The following is a 17,484-nucleotide window of genomic DNA, read 5'->3' on the forward strand; positions in this document are numbered from 1 at the left end:
AGAATGAAAGTCAAACAGAGAAAAATAGGCTACTTGTTGAACTAGATGTTAAAGATTGTTGAACTATTCTTATGTATGGGAGGGATAACATTTTTTAGCAAGTAGGAACGGTTTGAGGTAGAAATCTTAGAATTTCTGTCCAAAGAAATGGCAATGTATAAAGGCAAAGAAGCCCAAAGCATTGTCCCATGTTCAGCAGATTGCAAGTAATTTAGTGTTTAGAGTATAAAATGTGATGGCAAGAATAGCAGGAGATAAAGTTGGGAATGAATAGTCATCTGATAAATAGTCACTGACCACCTACTACTTGCCAGGCATTATTGTGAGCCCAGGCATTGTTATAGGTGCTAGACTCCCAAGTGTTAAAGAAGACAAATTCCCTGCCTTAAGTTTACATTCTGGCAGACTTCTTTTATCGAAGAGTCTTTTTTATCCTAAGGATTTTGGATTTTGTCTTGGAGGCCAATGGCTTTCAACCTCCTGTTGCTATCCATTGGTATATTATATTCATTTTGGTGGGTTTTTCTCAGATAATTTGTTATCATCTATTTTTATTATTCTCGTCATTTTATCGAAGTATCTATTTTGGTTATATGTATACTAACACCGTATATTATACAGATTATGTAATTTATTTTTACCTTTTAGAGCATGCCATATTTTCATAATTTAAAATAGTAGATGGTATGGTGTGGCCAATAGGTGATGGGGATTACGGAATACACTTGTGATGAGGGGAGAGTCATGTGGGTGATGTATGGGAGTGTTGAATTGCTGCATTGTACACCTGAAACCAATATAACACTGTGTGTTAACTAGCTAAAATTAAAATAAAAACTTAAAAAAAATAAATAAAATAGTAGATGGCTGTTAGGACTGAATGTGCCCTTTAAAAATAGGTTCTAAATTTTTTTTGTTCTTTCTTTTCTTCTGTTTCTGGGTAAGATGTAGAAAATACACCATCAGCATTCAGTCCATTAACACCAGCATCAGTGGAAGAATCTGAAAGCACATCATCTGCACGAAGGAGGGACTCTGGCGTCGGGGAAGAAAGTGCTGCCGGCTTAGCAAACAGTGTGGATGTAGCTCCTCCAAGTGCACCTCCAAGTGTCAGTGCAGGTCCAGATGCAGTCAGTGAGGCACTGTGCACTCTTTCCTTAGAAGTCAATAAATCTCAGGAAACCAAAAACGACGGAGGAAATGAGTTGGCTAACAAGGCTGCACCATCAGTTCCAGTTTCAAAAAATGTCAATGTAAAGGACATTCTTCGAAGTTTGGTTAATATACCAGCAGATGGAGTCACAGTGGATCCTGCCCTTCTGCCACCAGCCTGCCTTGGAGCTCTTGGTGATCTGTCTGTTGAACAGCCTGTGCAGTTCAGATCTTTTGATAGGTACTGTAAATAGTCTTTTGTTTTGGTCTGCTTATATTTACATATATATATTTATAAACTACAAATATTTGAAGGGTAAACAGGAATTTAACTCTTAAATTTGTAGCTTCATCATTAGAAAGGGATGTTTCGATCTATTTTATAAAAATTAAAAGGGTAATTTTGTTGTATAAAAGGTTTGTAGGTAGGCAACAAAGTATTAAACTTTTTACCAATAAGATGATTTAAAAATAATTTTTTAAAAGATTTTATTTATTTATTTGACAGACAGAGATCACAAATAGGCAGAGAGGCAGACAGAGAGAGAGAGGAGGAAGCAGGCTCCCCACAGAGCAGAGAGCCTGACGTGGGGCTCGATCCCAGGAACCGGGATCGTGAGCTGAAGGCAGAGGCTTTAACCCGCTGAGCCACCCAGGCCCCCCAATTTAAAAATAATTTTAATGTTACATTTGCAAGTTGTCTGGTACATAATTTTGTTTGTTAGAAGTTAGAAATCACCTCTAATTTACAAATGGCTGCCGTTCACTCTTTTGCTGCCAGTACAGTTCCTGCCTTTGTGGGGCAAGGGGGAAGTGGACGTCTGTGGATTCCAGTAGACTTAGGAATCCAACGAGGTGTTCAGACCGTGACAGCCTGAGAAAGCAGACTATAGATTCTTGACTTTATTGGTTCTGCTGTCTAATAAACCTTTTGCTAATGTGCCTGAAAATTTTTTTATTTTATTAAACTAACTGAAATTCTACCTAAAAGACACACACACACATATATATATATATATATAGTTATTAAACATATCTTTTTCAGACATCGTCATTATTTTTTTTAAGATTTTTTAATTATTTCTTTATTTTGACAGAGATCACAAGTAAGCAGAGAGGCAGACGGGAGGTGGGGGGGAAAGCAGGCTACCCGCTGAACAAAGAGCCCTACGTGAGGCTCGATCCCAGGACCCTGAGACCTTAACTTGAGCGGAAGGCAGAGGCTTTAGCCCACTGAGCCATCCAGGTGCCCCCAGACATTATTATTTAATCGGGATATATAAACTCTAACTTATGGAGAAGTTAAAGAACTTTATTTGCCAGTTGAAAGAACTTTTTGTTTTTCTGGAGTCATTTGAAAGGAAGTTGATATAATAGTCCATCCCCTTTGAGTATTTTATTGTATATTTTCTACATGACCACAATACATTATTCAAAATAAGGAAATTAATACTGATATAACACTATCTTCTAATCTTCAAACACCTTTTAAGTTTCACTAGTTGTCTTAATAATACCCTTTATTAGTAGAAGATTCAGGTCAGAATTATGTGTTGTATTTTGTTGTGTCTCTTTATTCTCCTTAAATTTGGAAGACCAGTTCTTTAGTCTTTCCTTGAATTTAATGATCTTGACATTAGAAGATGATGGCCCACCTGTTTTGTAGAATATCCCTCATACTTGTCTATTATTTCTTTAGGATTATATTCAAGTTAATGCATTTTTATCAGAAGAATTGCAGAAGTGGCTCTTTTTCTTCTCGTTGCATTCCAACATGCTTTTATTTTTATTTTTTTACTGATGATGTTCATTCTAATCATTTATTGAAGTGGTATTTTCTAGGTTTCTCCACTGTTAAAGTATTTCTTGTAAAGAGAAACTGTGAAACTCTATCATCCTGATCAAATGAATTCACTTCAGTATTGTGGCTTTATGGTGTCCTATTTCATTCAGGAGGTTATAATTTATTGTTGTGATTGTTATGCTTTATGTTGATCAAATTGTCTCTGATTTGGCCAGTAAGATTCCTTCAAGTTGGCTTCTGTTTGCTTCTGACGTATACATCATAATTTCCTTCTGTTGTTTCTTTGTGTTTCCTCTTCTCTTTATTTCCCAGATCCTGGTTTTCTACTTCAGACTTGCTGTGGGTTGGAATGTTAGGTATCCAAGCTGGTAAAAATTGTTTCTAGTGATTAAGATGCTCTGAAACAACACAGAGAATATATAATTTTAATGGAGAGTATTTTTGCTGTCACTCCTTGTCATCTTGTTCCTTCTACCTCTGTTTAAAGATGAGGTCAGTGTCCTGGAGTGATGAGATTGATAGTCTAAATTCTGGGTAAATAGCATATTGGTATATTTATATTGTGACATTACCTAGTGGCTGCTAGGTATAGTGGCTGCTAACTTCTCCTGTCTTTTTCTTTTTTTAATAGTCTTTATAACATAGTAGTTAAATTATTCTAGAAGTCAGACAAAACTGAGTTTGATTTCTGGCTTTATTACTTATTAGTGAATTTGGACTAGTTACCCACTGAGCTTCAGTTTCCTTATCCTTAAATTATGTGATACTACAAAGCTAAGGACAAAAGACCAAAAAAGCAGAACAGTATGTGTTGATGGAAAATGATATTGAAGATACGTTAATCTATAACACTTAGCAGGAAGAAATCACTCAATAAATGTTAACTTAGCTATCCCACCTAATAAGACATTTAGTCATTATTGCTTTCTGTTGTGTGTATATGTGTATGTATAGACACTGAATATTTAGATACATATTACAGATAAAAGAATTACATTCTGTGTGTGTATAAAATGTTAATAAATAAAATGATGAAATCTGCTAGAAAGATTAACAGATAACAGGAACAAGTAGTTCATAGGATAAATACTGTTAATATGCAAATGTAAAGACAGTCTGTATCACTGATAATGAAGGAAATAAAACTTTAAATAACCATGAGATAATGTCATTTGATTAAATTAGCAGAGGTTTAAAAGATGATACCTAGAGTTACGGAGGGCATGAAAAAACACTTTTATATTGCAGAGAGGGCATATTAATACATTTTATTTGAGGGAAAATTGGCAGTATTAATTAACATTTAAAATATGTAAACTTAATTACTACTAGAAATTAAATCAGAAGATATATGTAAGTATAAAATATTTTCTGCTGGAGAAAATTCATAGTTAAGCTAATACTGTTAAGCTTTTACTTTGTGAAGATCTAAAAGTATTTTTTAGGTAGGTAGATTCAAAGGTAGATACTACTTTTTATTCTTACTTTACAGATGAAGAAACTGAGGCACAGGGAAATTAAGTAGGTAGTTAAGCTATTATGCTAATAAGTGGTGGAAGTAAGATTTGAAGCATGGATGACTGATTCTAGACCTTGTCATTTCACTGTTATGCAAACATAGTTGCCAACCTATGAAGGATTGGTTTCATGTGTTATTTTCTGTACATATATTAAATAGTATGCAACCATTAAGGTGAGAAAAGGAGAACACTATTTGTTGATGTAAAGTGATATTGTAGATATATTATGAAATGAAAATGTAATGTAAATGAAAAAGTAGTGTACAAAATAGCTTGGAATTTATGATCTTTTTAAAAAAATGGATATATCTGTTCACATATACCTAAAAATGTATATTTAAAACTGTTAATAGCAGTGACTATATTTTGAGGGTGGGAAGAGGTGTAAATAACTAGTTTTTAAAATATTCTTTATTTTCATTATTTAAATTTGATTTAATCTTAGGTTGAGTAGACAAATACCTAAGTGAGGGTAGATTATTAATTTAATATATCTTTCTAATCTAGTGAAAGAGAGTTTCCTTATAAATGTCCCAAATTTGAAAAATTTAGAGCATTTATTCTTTCAAAAATGTGTAGAAATTAAATCTGTGCCTTAGTGATCCCTTCAGTGAGTGAGTTTTGAACTTATTTAGGGAAACTATGCTTCAGTAATATATTTTAAGGGGTTTGTTGAAAGAGAATACAAAGGGGGAATTTTTGTGATAGTATTTTTTCAGGGTGTTATTTGGAATTTACTGTCTGGTATGCACTTAACCTATTGTCTGATGGCAAGCAAAGTGCTCTGTTTTAACCCCCCTCTTTTTCTTAGCAAGAGACACCTTTTGAAAAACTATTTTCATTCAGGCTTAGGCCAGTGGAATATCTTTGGGAATTTCAAAGCATCCCTCTGATCATGTATTTATCTCTGGAATGCTGTGTCAGAAATCACAACTCTCCTCATATCTTAAGAATTATCAACTCCCAAGCAATAGCTGGAAAGTTTAGAGTAACACCTACATGAGTGGAACCTTGCTGAAAGGCTGCCAGGTTGTGGGCCTTTGTGGATGGCAAAGGTGTTTGTGTTCATTCCCATGCCAAAGTTCTTGCTCTTATCTAATTTGAAGATCCTCTCTGGTGATTAGTGGATGCCAGGGATTTATCTTGATAAAGTTCAAGGGCTTGTTTGGCTTTTCAGTTAGATCCTTAGGGAGTAAAGTGCTAGGCTTAAAATGCTCTTTTCTTCTTTAGTGAACGATTTGCATGTTAAATAGCATTTATGTGGAAGTTTATGATATTTGAAACTGATATGGTTCTGAAATGGAACTTCTGAGCCTTAGTGATCTGGAAGATATTGTTGCTCTTTGATGTGACTAAATAAAAGGAAACTTTCAAAGAAGTCTCCCTTGTTCATAGTTCTAAAAATGTCAGCAGTGTGTACACTTTCTGTATGTGGAATGTTAGGAAATGACTTCTTTGTCATCTATAGTATGGGAATGATAATATGTAGTTCTTAATTCATGGATTGTTATAAATAATTCATATGTATTTTAAGTGTAGTGCCTTACAGATACTAATCATTCATAAAAGTCAGCGAGTTTGTAAAGAAAATTATAATATGTGGGGTGCCTGGGTGGCTCACTTGGTTAAGCATCCAATTCTTGATTTTGGCCCACGTCATGATCTCAGGGTCTTGAGATTGAGCCCTGGGTAGGGCTCTTTACTCAGCGGGGAGTTTGCCTGTCTCCCTCCCTCTCTGTCCTTCCCTCCCATGCATGATTTTTCTTTCTCTCTCTCTTTCTCTCCCCCTCCAAAATAAATGTTTAAATCTTTAAAAAAAATAAAACTATAATATGTAAAATTTTACACTTTAATATTTGGTTTTTAATTGACAGTTTGGAAAGTTAGCTTTAAAACTAAAAGACATATCTGTTTTACAAATTCTTTATGCCAAAAAGTTTAAAGTGCTTTTTTAAAAAAAGTTGATGGCTGGGGCGCCTGGGTGGTTCAGTGGGTTAAAGCCTCTGCCATCAGCTCAGGTCATGATCTCATGGTCCTGGGATGGAGCCCCACATCAGGCTCTCTGCTCAGCGGAGAGCTTGCTTCCTCCTCCCTCTCTCTCTCTCTCTCTGTGCCTGCCTCTCTGCCTACTTGTGATCTCTGTCAAATAAATAAATAAAATCTTTAAAAAAAAAGTTGATAGTAGATGCTAAAAATTTAGTTATTTGCTTCTTAAATATTGACAAGAATTCATTTAGTCTCTTAATTAGAAACTTAATCTGTATCCTGAGAACAAAGCCAGAAATATCCCTAGCATACTGCTTGGCATATAGGATCTCAAACTTGTTCCAAATGTATGTTGCATTTTCTTTGTGTTTCCGAAGCATTTTAGAAAAATATGAAATGTTAGTCCTTTCATGATCATTCTTGAGTAATGGTAAAGATAAATTACAGCAATTTTTTTTAACTGTAGGACATGCTTTATTAGCTTAAATTTACATTTACATACATGATACATATGATAGCTTAAATATCACCTTTATTGAAAATTTCAGTCTTTTTCATGGAAACCCTATGATAATCAAAACAGTAAAGGAAAGGAAAATATCCTGAAATCTGCCTGCTGCTTTTTCTTTAAATTGGATCATTATGACTTTGAATTTTCTTTGTTTTTATGTGGTCCAAAGCTGAAGCATTATTATTTTGCTTCCTCAGAAATGACCTGAATCAGGGACGCCTGGGTGGCTCAGTCATTAAGACTCTGCCTTTGGCCCAGGTCATGATCCCAGAGTCCCGCATTAGGCTCCTTCCTCAGTGGGGAGCCTGCTCCTCTCTTTCCCTCTGCCTGCCACTCTTCCTGCTTGTGCTCTCTCTCTCTGTCTGTCAAATAAATAAATAAAATCTTAAAAAAAAAGAAATAACTTGAATCAGCCAAAGAATTTGGAAATTGATTAATTTTCTTTATTATGTATTAATAAATGTTAATTATTTATAATTATAAATGTTTATTTGTAATATATAATTAATAATAAGTAGGCTAAAGAATTGAGAACGTTCTCCATTTGTGAGCATATGTATTTTTTATTTTAGTAATACATGCATAATTTTATATCTTGGAAATCTTTATTATTATTGCTTGTAGGTGATTATACTATGGAATTGTGTTTAAATGTTAAAATGATTGTGGTAATGGTTCCACAACTCTTTGAATATACTAAAAACCATTGGACACTTAAATTGTGTGATATGTGAATTATATCTCAATGAACCTTAAGAAAAAGGTCAATATGAGAAAATAGTTCAAATAGAAAGCTCTTGTTTAAACAAACCTGGAATTATAGGGCATTTACTTTGGCAAATTACTTTACCTATCCGAACTTTACTATTTTAACTTTTAAAGTGGAAGTAATATGTATGTATATTAGGATTAGAGAATTAAGTAGTAATTTTTGGCATATCATCAGTTTAAATCATAGCTATTAATTTATAAATATATATAATAGGATCATGGGGAAACATGAAGAATAATACATTATGAACTTTGACTTAGAGATTCTAGGGAGGCTTACCTATAAGCAAGGTTTTGAAAGGTGAGACAGAAGAGGTTACTGGCACGCAGGGCTAAGAGGAAGGCATCTTGGCTGAGGAATAGCACATGCAAGTGGTCGGAGTTGTGAAATGACATACATGCTCAGGAACTGTAAGAGCATGTTGGAGAAGTGTGTGAGGAATGCTGGATTAAATGTAAATTCATGTAGGTAGCTACACTTCAGATGTGTTAGGAATGAGAATAAGAGAAAGATCTTAGAAAGTAAATATTAGCTGCATTGTAATAAAGAATAAGTATACATGATTGATAGTATTAATGGTAGTAGCTTTAAGGGTTAGAAATGAGATAAGTTTTTGTTACCTTTAATTAACCATGTTGTCTTGGACAAATAGAGATTGTGCATGTTAAGGAACATCTGTAGTGAGTTTTTTCTGTTACCAGTTTTCCGATGTTTTATTATGAAAATGTTCAAACAGAAATTGAAAGAATTGTACAGTAAACAGTAACTAGTACAAAGAACTAGTAAGACTAGTTCACTGATATGATAATTAAAAGCACTGAAATGAGCAACAGAAGATAGTATTTAGAAAACGGAAGTTGTTTTTTCCATAACTGAAATTAAGACATAAAACTAACCTGTTTTCACCCTATGTTCTCACCCATAGACCCCATCATTGAGATACTGCAATTAACCTTTAACTCTATTTGCTTCATCATATAATTCTTCATATATCCATCTCTCTATCAGTTTTATTTTTTATGTGTTTCAGCACACATCAGTTCACTTCATAAACATTTCAGCATGCAGATCTTTAGAGATCAGTACAGTTTTTTAAGGTAAAATGTACATGCATTCAAAGGCACAGATCTTATGTGTACCATTTGATGAATTTTGACAACTTTGTACACCTGTGTGTAACCCAAATCCTCAGTCAAGACATCATCAACCTTGAGAGTTCCCTCACATGCCTTCCCAGCTAGAGGCAACTATTCTTCTGATTTTTTTTCTAGGGTAGATTAGTTTTGCCTTTTATAGAACTTCATGTAAAAGGAAATACAAAGTTTGTTTTCTTCTATATAAGACTTCCTTCACTCAATATAATGCTTTTAAGAATTCACTTATGTTGTGTTTATCAGTAGTTTCTTTTAATTGCTGAGTATTGTTTCATTGTATAAGCATATCACGTATTCATTTTTCTTTTGAAAGGATTCTGAGCTGTTTCTAGTTTTTGACTATTAGATACGTCCTCTTGAACATTATTGTATACATTTTTTGTGGGCATAAGTTATCTTGAGGAAATTCCCAGGAGAGGGTTTGTACATAGGTTAGTTTTATGTCTTAAATTTCAGTTATGGAAAAAACAACTTCAGTTTTCTAAATACTATCTTCTGTTGCTCATTTCAGTGCTTTTAATTATATCAGTGAAACAGTCTTACTAGTTCTTTCTTTTGTGAACAAATGTGAGAGTAAATTCTGTGTAGCACTCCTCCCTCCAAAATAGGTTGCTAGGGTATGTACCTGGAGATTTTCTTAAACAATAGGTTTATGAATTTCTGCCTTGAGTAGGTAATGCTTCCTTGAGTAGGAAATATAAAATTAACATTTTATATTATTTTGAGTGTACTGCTAGCACACACACACACACGTGGTCCTATCTATTCCCCCTAAAGTCAATAATCTTCATCTCATATAAGCTACCATGATTTAAGCACACCATTTCGGATTGAGGGCTCAGGTGGCTGTTGCATCTATTTTTTAGTATATAGTTAACATTGGCAGTCACCCTTATAATGATGTGACACCAGCTACCCCCAAGTACATTGAATAAGCCATGCCTAACACAAGAGAACTTGATTTAATTGGCAACAGTGTTTGCCATCGCATGATAGGCACTGCAGTAAAACAGAACCTATTTAGCTATGTATTATCTTTCTTTGGTATAACAACAAAAACAAAATATATTTTTAAAGTACTGGAATTACATATTTTCCACTTTTGAATACATTTATTGGGATCAAGTATCTAAGTAACTTTATTTAGAAACTGAATACTTTAAAGCTGTTAAGGGAATACTTGAAGCTTGTGGTTACAATATTGTCAACAAAAGATGTGATTAAATAAATTGAATGTTGAAGACTTTAGGCTTATGGTTAACACTAGGTAATTAAAAGTAAGCACTGCTGTGGGAGTGCATTATATATCAGCTGTCCTCTTTACCTCATTAACTAGGTTTTTGCATGTTTATGGAGCTAACTTCAATTAAAAATGCCTTTTAGTTATGCCTAATAAGGTCTTTTAGTTACTATTTTGGTATAAAGTATTACACTTTAATTGAAATTGGTGTATCATAAATACCTGTGTTTGAATAATAGACAAAATGAACAAATTTGATTATTTGAAATTTTTTGCATCTAGCTTTTATACCTCTGCATTGTTTATTCTGTATAATATTATTGAAAGATAGTCTTTGGGGCTTAAAAAGAAAAACTTGGTAGATACGTGTTAAAAATTGTTTATATCTGCAGGTTGTTTTTTTTTTTTTTTTTACAAGATTTCTAAGGTTTTATGATTACAAATTAGTGGTGCTTTAAAATCCATGTAGAAATGTGTTGTTTAAAATCCATGTAGAAATCTGCTTCAATTCTGAGGTTAAGAAAAAGTTAATTACTTTTCCACTTGAGTGCCAAAATCCCTTTTTTATATACCTTTGGTTATATTTAAGTTGGATAATTAAAGATCATAAATTTGAAGAATATTATATAGTAATTGTAAGTTCAAATGTTGTAATGGATTATTATATTTTCATAGGAGATTGTCTTCATTTTAAAACATTGAAATTCGGATAAATATGAATGCCATTGGAAAGATTTCTTGCTGAGAGCATATTCTAAATTATACATCAAAATAGAAATAATTAAACTATAAAAAGAAATTAGTTTCCTACTTTCTATTTTGAAATTAATGTAATTAGGTTGAGTGACCTTTTGTATTTTAAAATCTGTTTATTACAGAAGTGTCATCATTGCAACAAAAAAATCAGCAGTCTTACCTTCTACACTTACTGCAAGTCTACCTACCAATGCTGTCAGTGTTGTTTCTTCAGTAGATTCAAGCCAAGCCTCAGATGTAGGAGGAGAATCACCTGGTGAGTGAGTTATATTTGAACAAAAAAGTTTTTAAGATTGCATTTCTGCAAAGTTGAGGACTTTTGATAAAATTAAGATAGTTTGTTAGGCACGTTATAAATCATTATGCTTTTGTATTATGCTATTGATTGTTTCATAATTTTCCAAATAAATTGAGTAGTATCAAATAAATTCTATCAAGTTATTTCAGTATTTTCATCATTTAAACATAATAATTGTTCCTAGTGTTTAGTGATGAGGAAATGTTCACAGTTGGTTAAGTAAAAAAATATGTGCAGTGCTTTACATATACCATGTAATTGTAGCTATGTGAAGTATATACCTTTTGTACATGGAAAAATCTAGGAAATATACTCTGAAGTTACTTGATTATTTCCATGTGGTTGAACTACTACCGACAGTTTTGATTTTTTAAGTTTCATGAGTTAGTGTCTTTTTCAAAATTTTATCATTAATCTTGTATTATGTTTATATATAATTGTACTCAGTTTATTGAATTGTATTCAGTTTATTGAAAAAAAATTTTTTCCTGAAAACCAAAATCTGTAATAGTAGTACATGGAGTTTTATGCTATGTTGCCTTTTATTTTATTAAAAAATTTTTTATTTATTTGACAGAGACACAGAGAGGGAGCACAAGCAGGGGGAGTGGGAGAGGGAGAAGCAGGCTTCCCACTGAGCAGGGATCACCATGTGGGGGCTTGATCCCAGGAGCCTGGGATCATGACCCGAACCAAATGCAGATGCTTAATGACTGAGCCACCCAGGCGCCCCTTATTTTATCAATAATTTTTAAAAAACAAATAGACCTTACTTTTTAGATCAGTTTTAAGTTACAGAAAAATGAAATGGAAAGTACAGAGTTCCATATACTACCTCAACATTCCCAATTCCCATTATTTCCCATTGCCTATTACTAACATAGTAGTGTGGTATATTGTTGTATTTTTCTTTATCATTGTTCTAGTGGGAAAATGTAAAAGAAAATAAGTGTAGGACTCTACCAGACTTGTCCATTACACTCTGATGCTTTTGTTTTACTTTGGAGGAGAAACAATTTGGTAATCTATATTGGACTGGGATGCAAATTTCTGTTCTTTCACCCCCATCCAATACCCTTAAAAAAAAAATCAGCTGTGATTTTTCTAGAGCTTCTTCAGTCGGGAAGAAGGCAGAAGGTACTTATATCTGTGAAATGGTGGGCCATCTTTTAAACTCAGTGAACTTCTAATAACTTCCCAGAGCAAATAGTAGTAAGTTTAGCAGTTCACAGTACACCGAATAAAATATTTTCATCTTATTTTGAATATATTGCCTTTTAATTTCAGTTTATGGGACAAAGTAATTAAAGCAATCCTCTGGTTGCTTTTAAATATATTTTTGAAATTTAAATCATGCAGTCTTCAGAAGAAATAAGAAACAAAGCTGAGAGATACATAGGCAATATTGGATGTAAAACAGGATGATAAATTTATTTCTGAAGCATTGTATTTTTTTCTAGTATATCCATTATTATATAAACTCACCCTGAAAAACCATATGCAGAATTACAAAATAATTTTCTACTTTGAAGACTATTTGTTTATTGGCAAACCCTCACAAAACATTGTATCCAGCTATAATGTACCCTTTGGCCCGTTGTTTAAATTTTGTTTAATTTCCAGTGGTGATGTTTCTCAGTTCTCAGGCTTTCCCATTTTGTGCTAGAATTGTTAGCTCTTTCCTTCTCCCTAAAACCCCTTAATTAAGAAAAAAATTCCTTGTTATCTAAAATCTTTGTGGTGATGGTCTTTGTTTTTGTCACTTGTTTTTCATAACTGACTCTTCCTTTCCTCTTTCAGTATTCTCTTATTGTCCTCGTTATATGGTGTCTCCAGTTTATTTCTGTTCCATTCCATTAATTGCTGACATGAACCTTACAACCTTGATAAGGAAAATCTAATTCAATATAGTGTTTTCAGTCATTGTATTTCTCACTCTCCTACAACCCCATTTTACCTACTTTTGTTTACCATACTTGCCTGTGTATCCTGTTCTTTTTTTTACTTGGAATCCAAACCCCACACGTAGGTATCTCCTCACCATCAATATTTTTATTGTGAGATTTTTGTTTTCTTTTTGGTAGGTCTCTTAATTTATTTGCCATTAATAAAACTAGGTGACATATATTTAAGTTTATTTTCCTCCTTTTGGTTCAAGCAAGAATTGGGAGAAAATGATTTGTGGATGAATTGATAGTTGTAATCTCACAGTGAGCTGGGCAGTTTATTTTTATTTTTTATTTTTTTGAAGATTTTATTTATTTGAGAGAAAGAGAGAGCAGGGGGAGGAGCAGAGGGAGAGGGACAAGCAAAGGCTCAATCCCAGAATCCTGAGATCATGACCTGAGCTGAAATTAAGAGTCAGATGCTAACTGACTGAGCCATCCAGGCATCCCTGGGCAGTTTATTCCTGCAGATCTGGGTAAATTAGGTATTAGTCTTGGTTTGATCTTGTATTATTTTCTTTGTATGAAGGTATAGTAAATATCTGTCCCTGTGGATCTTAAACCTTAAGTCTTTGTGCCTTGGGATGACTTCAGTTCTGAATTTTATAGTGAGTCAGCAACAAAAAATGAACTACTAAAATCCATTAATAGATTATTGATTAAAAGAATATGCTTGATAATACATGGTACAATAGCAAAAATGGGAATTTCCTTGGCAGAAACAATGTAAATATAAAACATTAAATAGGACTTTTGTAGCAGAACAGTTAAACTATTTAGAATTTTTAGTATCAGTGGGATTTCTAAATTTTACATGTGGCACAAAGAGAAACTAGAATTGGGTGCAGTTGAATCCCAGAAAAAGAATTAGAGCTTGCCAGCTTTATCTGAGGTCAGAGATTCTTCTGTGATAATATTATCGCCAACTCAAAAACGAAACAAACTAACAAAAAAGCAGAAGTAGACCCATAAATACAGAAAATAAACTGGTGGTTGCCAGAAGAGAAGGGTATAGGGGGATGGATGAAATGGGTGAAGGGAGTGGGAGATACAGGCTTCCATTTATGGAATACATAAGTGATAGAGCATAGGAAATACATAGTCATTGGTATTGTAATTGCATTGTATGGTGACAGGTCATAATTACACTGTGGTGAGCATGACATAATATACAGAATTATGGAATCACTATGTTGTGCACCTGAAACTAACATTGTGTATCAATTGTACTTTAAAAAGTCACCCAAATCTGTAACATTGCAAAAAAATTGAAGATTTGTACATTTACGTTTTAAACTGTGCATTACTGAAACTGTGCTTATTATACAAATTTTGATTATTATACAAATTTCACATTTTAGTTTGGATAATATTCCTTAGCTTCTGTAACATTTTATTAGCAAAAAAGGGTAGTCTTACTATCAATAGCAAGTCTTTCTTAGTAACTGATAAAAGATATTTATCAGAGAACAACATATACCCTTGGTATATGCATATTTTAAAAGAAAGCTAAAAGAGAAAACAGTTTTAGTAAATATATCAAAATCTGGACATTTTAAAGTTACTCATCAGTATAGGTTTAATTGCCCAGAATACAGTATGTGTTAAGATGTCATTACTCTTTTTTCAGGTATGCTAACATGTTTTTTCTACCATGATGCAAAGCATAAGTGATTAAAACAAAAATGAAGCTAATCCACTAAAGGAACCAAATAGACTGTCTTTCAGTAATTTATATGCTGGGTTTTTGCCAGTTTGTAAAATACAATAATTACACTTCTATTTGGAATATTAGGCTCTCATCTGTTTATCAGACCCATGTATATTATTAATTAGCATATTTATTTTTAACATTGAAAAAAAAGGTTTGGTTCTTTGCTTATATGAAATTTGACCCAAGGAGCTTATATTTACTCAATCAGTACAAGTTTTTTATTTAGTAAAAAGTTTTTACTGGGCATACAGACTGTGCCTCTTGCGTCTGGTCTGAAATCGGTGAGGAGGTTTCGGGGGTGAAAGGGGGAGGTAGAGAAATTTTAAAAATCCAGTGTTTAGGGTTTATATATTGGCACTTGTTTTAATGATACTTTATTGCAAAGGACATTATTTATTTAGACCCTTAGGGACTTTGTATAAACAGTTGGCTATTCCCTGGGTAGATATGAGACAGATGATGTATTTGCATTTTCCTTTTTGTTCTTTTGAATGTCCGGAAAACTGTCAGTTTGAAGGAGCCAGTTTATCAGTGCAAGGATAAGGAAAAGATAAGTCAGTATCATTCCACATGTTCAAAGTGGCTTCTGCATTTACATGTGTGTGATTGTGTATTAAAAATATTTAATGTTAATTTAAAACAATAAATTAGTCATAAGTTTATGATTTTATCTGAGTTGAAAAATGCAGAATATTTGGAAACTACATTTTTTCCATGGCAGAAATGGAGAATGACCCCTATGAAGTTACCGATATTCTAGTTTATTTTTTGTGTGGTGTTTTCCTCCAATAATTATTGCTAGTTGATTTCTTTTAAAGATTTTTAAAAAATTTCAGTGTACTATTAGTTTTAGGTATACAATTTAGTGATTCCATTCAATACCCAGTGCTCGTCACAACAAAGGTCCCCCTTAATCCCCATCACGTATTTCACCCATCCCCCTGGATCTTTTTATCTTTGTTGGTAAAGTGTTCTCTTATAATTGAAAAAGACCATTTATAGAATCCCTTTCTGCTGTAGTCTCTTTTAGGTTTGAAAATTGGTAACACTTCTAGAGTAGCGTCAGGAAGGCTTTCTATGTTACTGTTTTATTTAGAGCCGCTGTTGCTCCTTGTCTTCTTCAGACTTCGGATATGCATTTCAGTTTGTTAAAATTAGAGTCAGCACAGTAAAAGCTATTTTTATTTTGTAACTACTACCTAAAGCCTCATACAAATATTTTCTTGAGTTTTATTACTTGTGTCTTACTTTTAAATAAATGGGGCTTCATACTTTTCTTTTTTTTTAGGTTCAGAGAAGTTTGAGAAAAACTACCAGTAGTCCTTTTAGAGACAGTATCTGTTATATTCTAAATAAAGGTGGTCTTTAAAAACTACCACCAATTAAAAGAAATAAAGCTCAGAAATAGTTAATTAATCACTAATAATAAAAGTCAGTGGCCAGTTATGGTTTAGTAATCATATTGCTGTCAAGGATTTAGAGAATTGGAGGTGTCATTAACTGACTGTCATAAAGATATTTGGTCTGAAGTACTTCATTGAGTTGTGTAGAAATAGAAGGATGGACCTGAGTCTCAGAAATTCCAGATACTGAACAGAAAGATTCTTTTCAAAATTACCTTGTTTTGCTCTCTAGTTTGAAATGTTAACATGGAAGAAAAATGAGAAAATGGAAGACTTTTTGATTGTGAAGTGGGAATTCATACATGTACTTTAAAGATTGGGATTATAAAGAAATGTGTACTTTAACTTCACTTTTAATACTATACATTAGGATAGGTTCCATGCAGTTTCTTAGGGTTTTTGTGTACAGTTAGCTCTCAAATGAGCAGGATGGTGAGGAGGGGAGGAAGACAGAGATAAATAAATCCCAGTAAAAAGAAAAGTTAATTCTGTTTTTCAAGGGAATGGGAAGGAAATGTGTAATGGAAAGGAGAGATTCACAACATCTTGTAGGAATATTCTCTGTCTTTAGAGGTAGGCTTAGTAATTATCCAAAGGTTAATTATCTAAGATTGCTATGGTATCCTCCCGCAAAGGAACAAAGCCTGTGGGGTGTCAAACAGTCTAGATTTCTGAAGCTCTATGTTTGCCTGAGAATTGGTGATTAGAACTGAATCAGAATTACTGATCTAGTTCTGCCTGAAGACCAAGCATATTTTAGGGAAGGTCGAGTTGTCCCAGATCCTTGATGATTAGAGCCTTCCTGTTTATCTATACCTGTAACTAATTTTATTTGCCTTACCTAAGAGAGTAAATTGAATCAAAATGCCCAGATATAAATGAAGTGAGCCTGAGGAAGTTATGGGAGTGGAATGAGGGAGTACAGGCTTTTAATAAAATACTTTCTTGTATAGTGGCTGGGTTTACCAAATCTTTATGGCTATGTTTTGTTTTATACCAATGTGATAAGTGAAATAATTGGAAATCCACTTTTTATAACAGTTAAACCTGGGTTTGACTCTTTGCTTTATAACTTCTAGACTTTTAAACAGATTTACCTTTAGTTTCTTTAAAAAATTTTTAGAGTAATGTTTTTAAAAGGTACTTTAGAACCTTTATGTCATTTAAGTTATGTATACATAATGTCATATGGATAATCATTGAAGAATTTGGGTGTATTTTCAGCCTG

General features: G+C 33.1%; 1 protein-coding gene across 3 annotated transcripts in view; it reads left to right on the forward strand.

The window, feature by feature from the left end:
- The window catches only part of LRBA (LPS responsive beige-like anchor protein), a 729,797-nt gene that overhangs the window by 189,126 nt on the left and 523,187 nt on the right, over nt 1-17,484 (forward strand). For all 3 annotated transcript variants that reach the window (XM_032855538.1, XM_032855540.1, XM_032855539.1), the window contains exons 30-31: nt 946-1,393; nt 11,018-11,151. In XM_032855538.1, coding sequence (XP_032711429.1) covers nt 946-1,393; nt 11,018-11,151 — 582 coding nt within the window. The remainder of the gene's footprint in view (nt 1-945; nt 1,394-11,017; nt 11,152-17,484) is intronic.

This window comes from Lontra canadensis, unplaced genomic scaffold (genome assembly GCF_010015895.1).
Source record: "Lontra canadensis isolate GAN:19392208 unplaced genomic scaffold, GSC_riverotter_1.0 scaffold10, whole genome shotgun sequence".
Classification (NCBI taxonomy): domain Eukaryota; kingdom Metazoa; phylum Chordata; class Mammalia; order Carnivora; family Mustelidae; genus Lontra; species Lontra canadensis.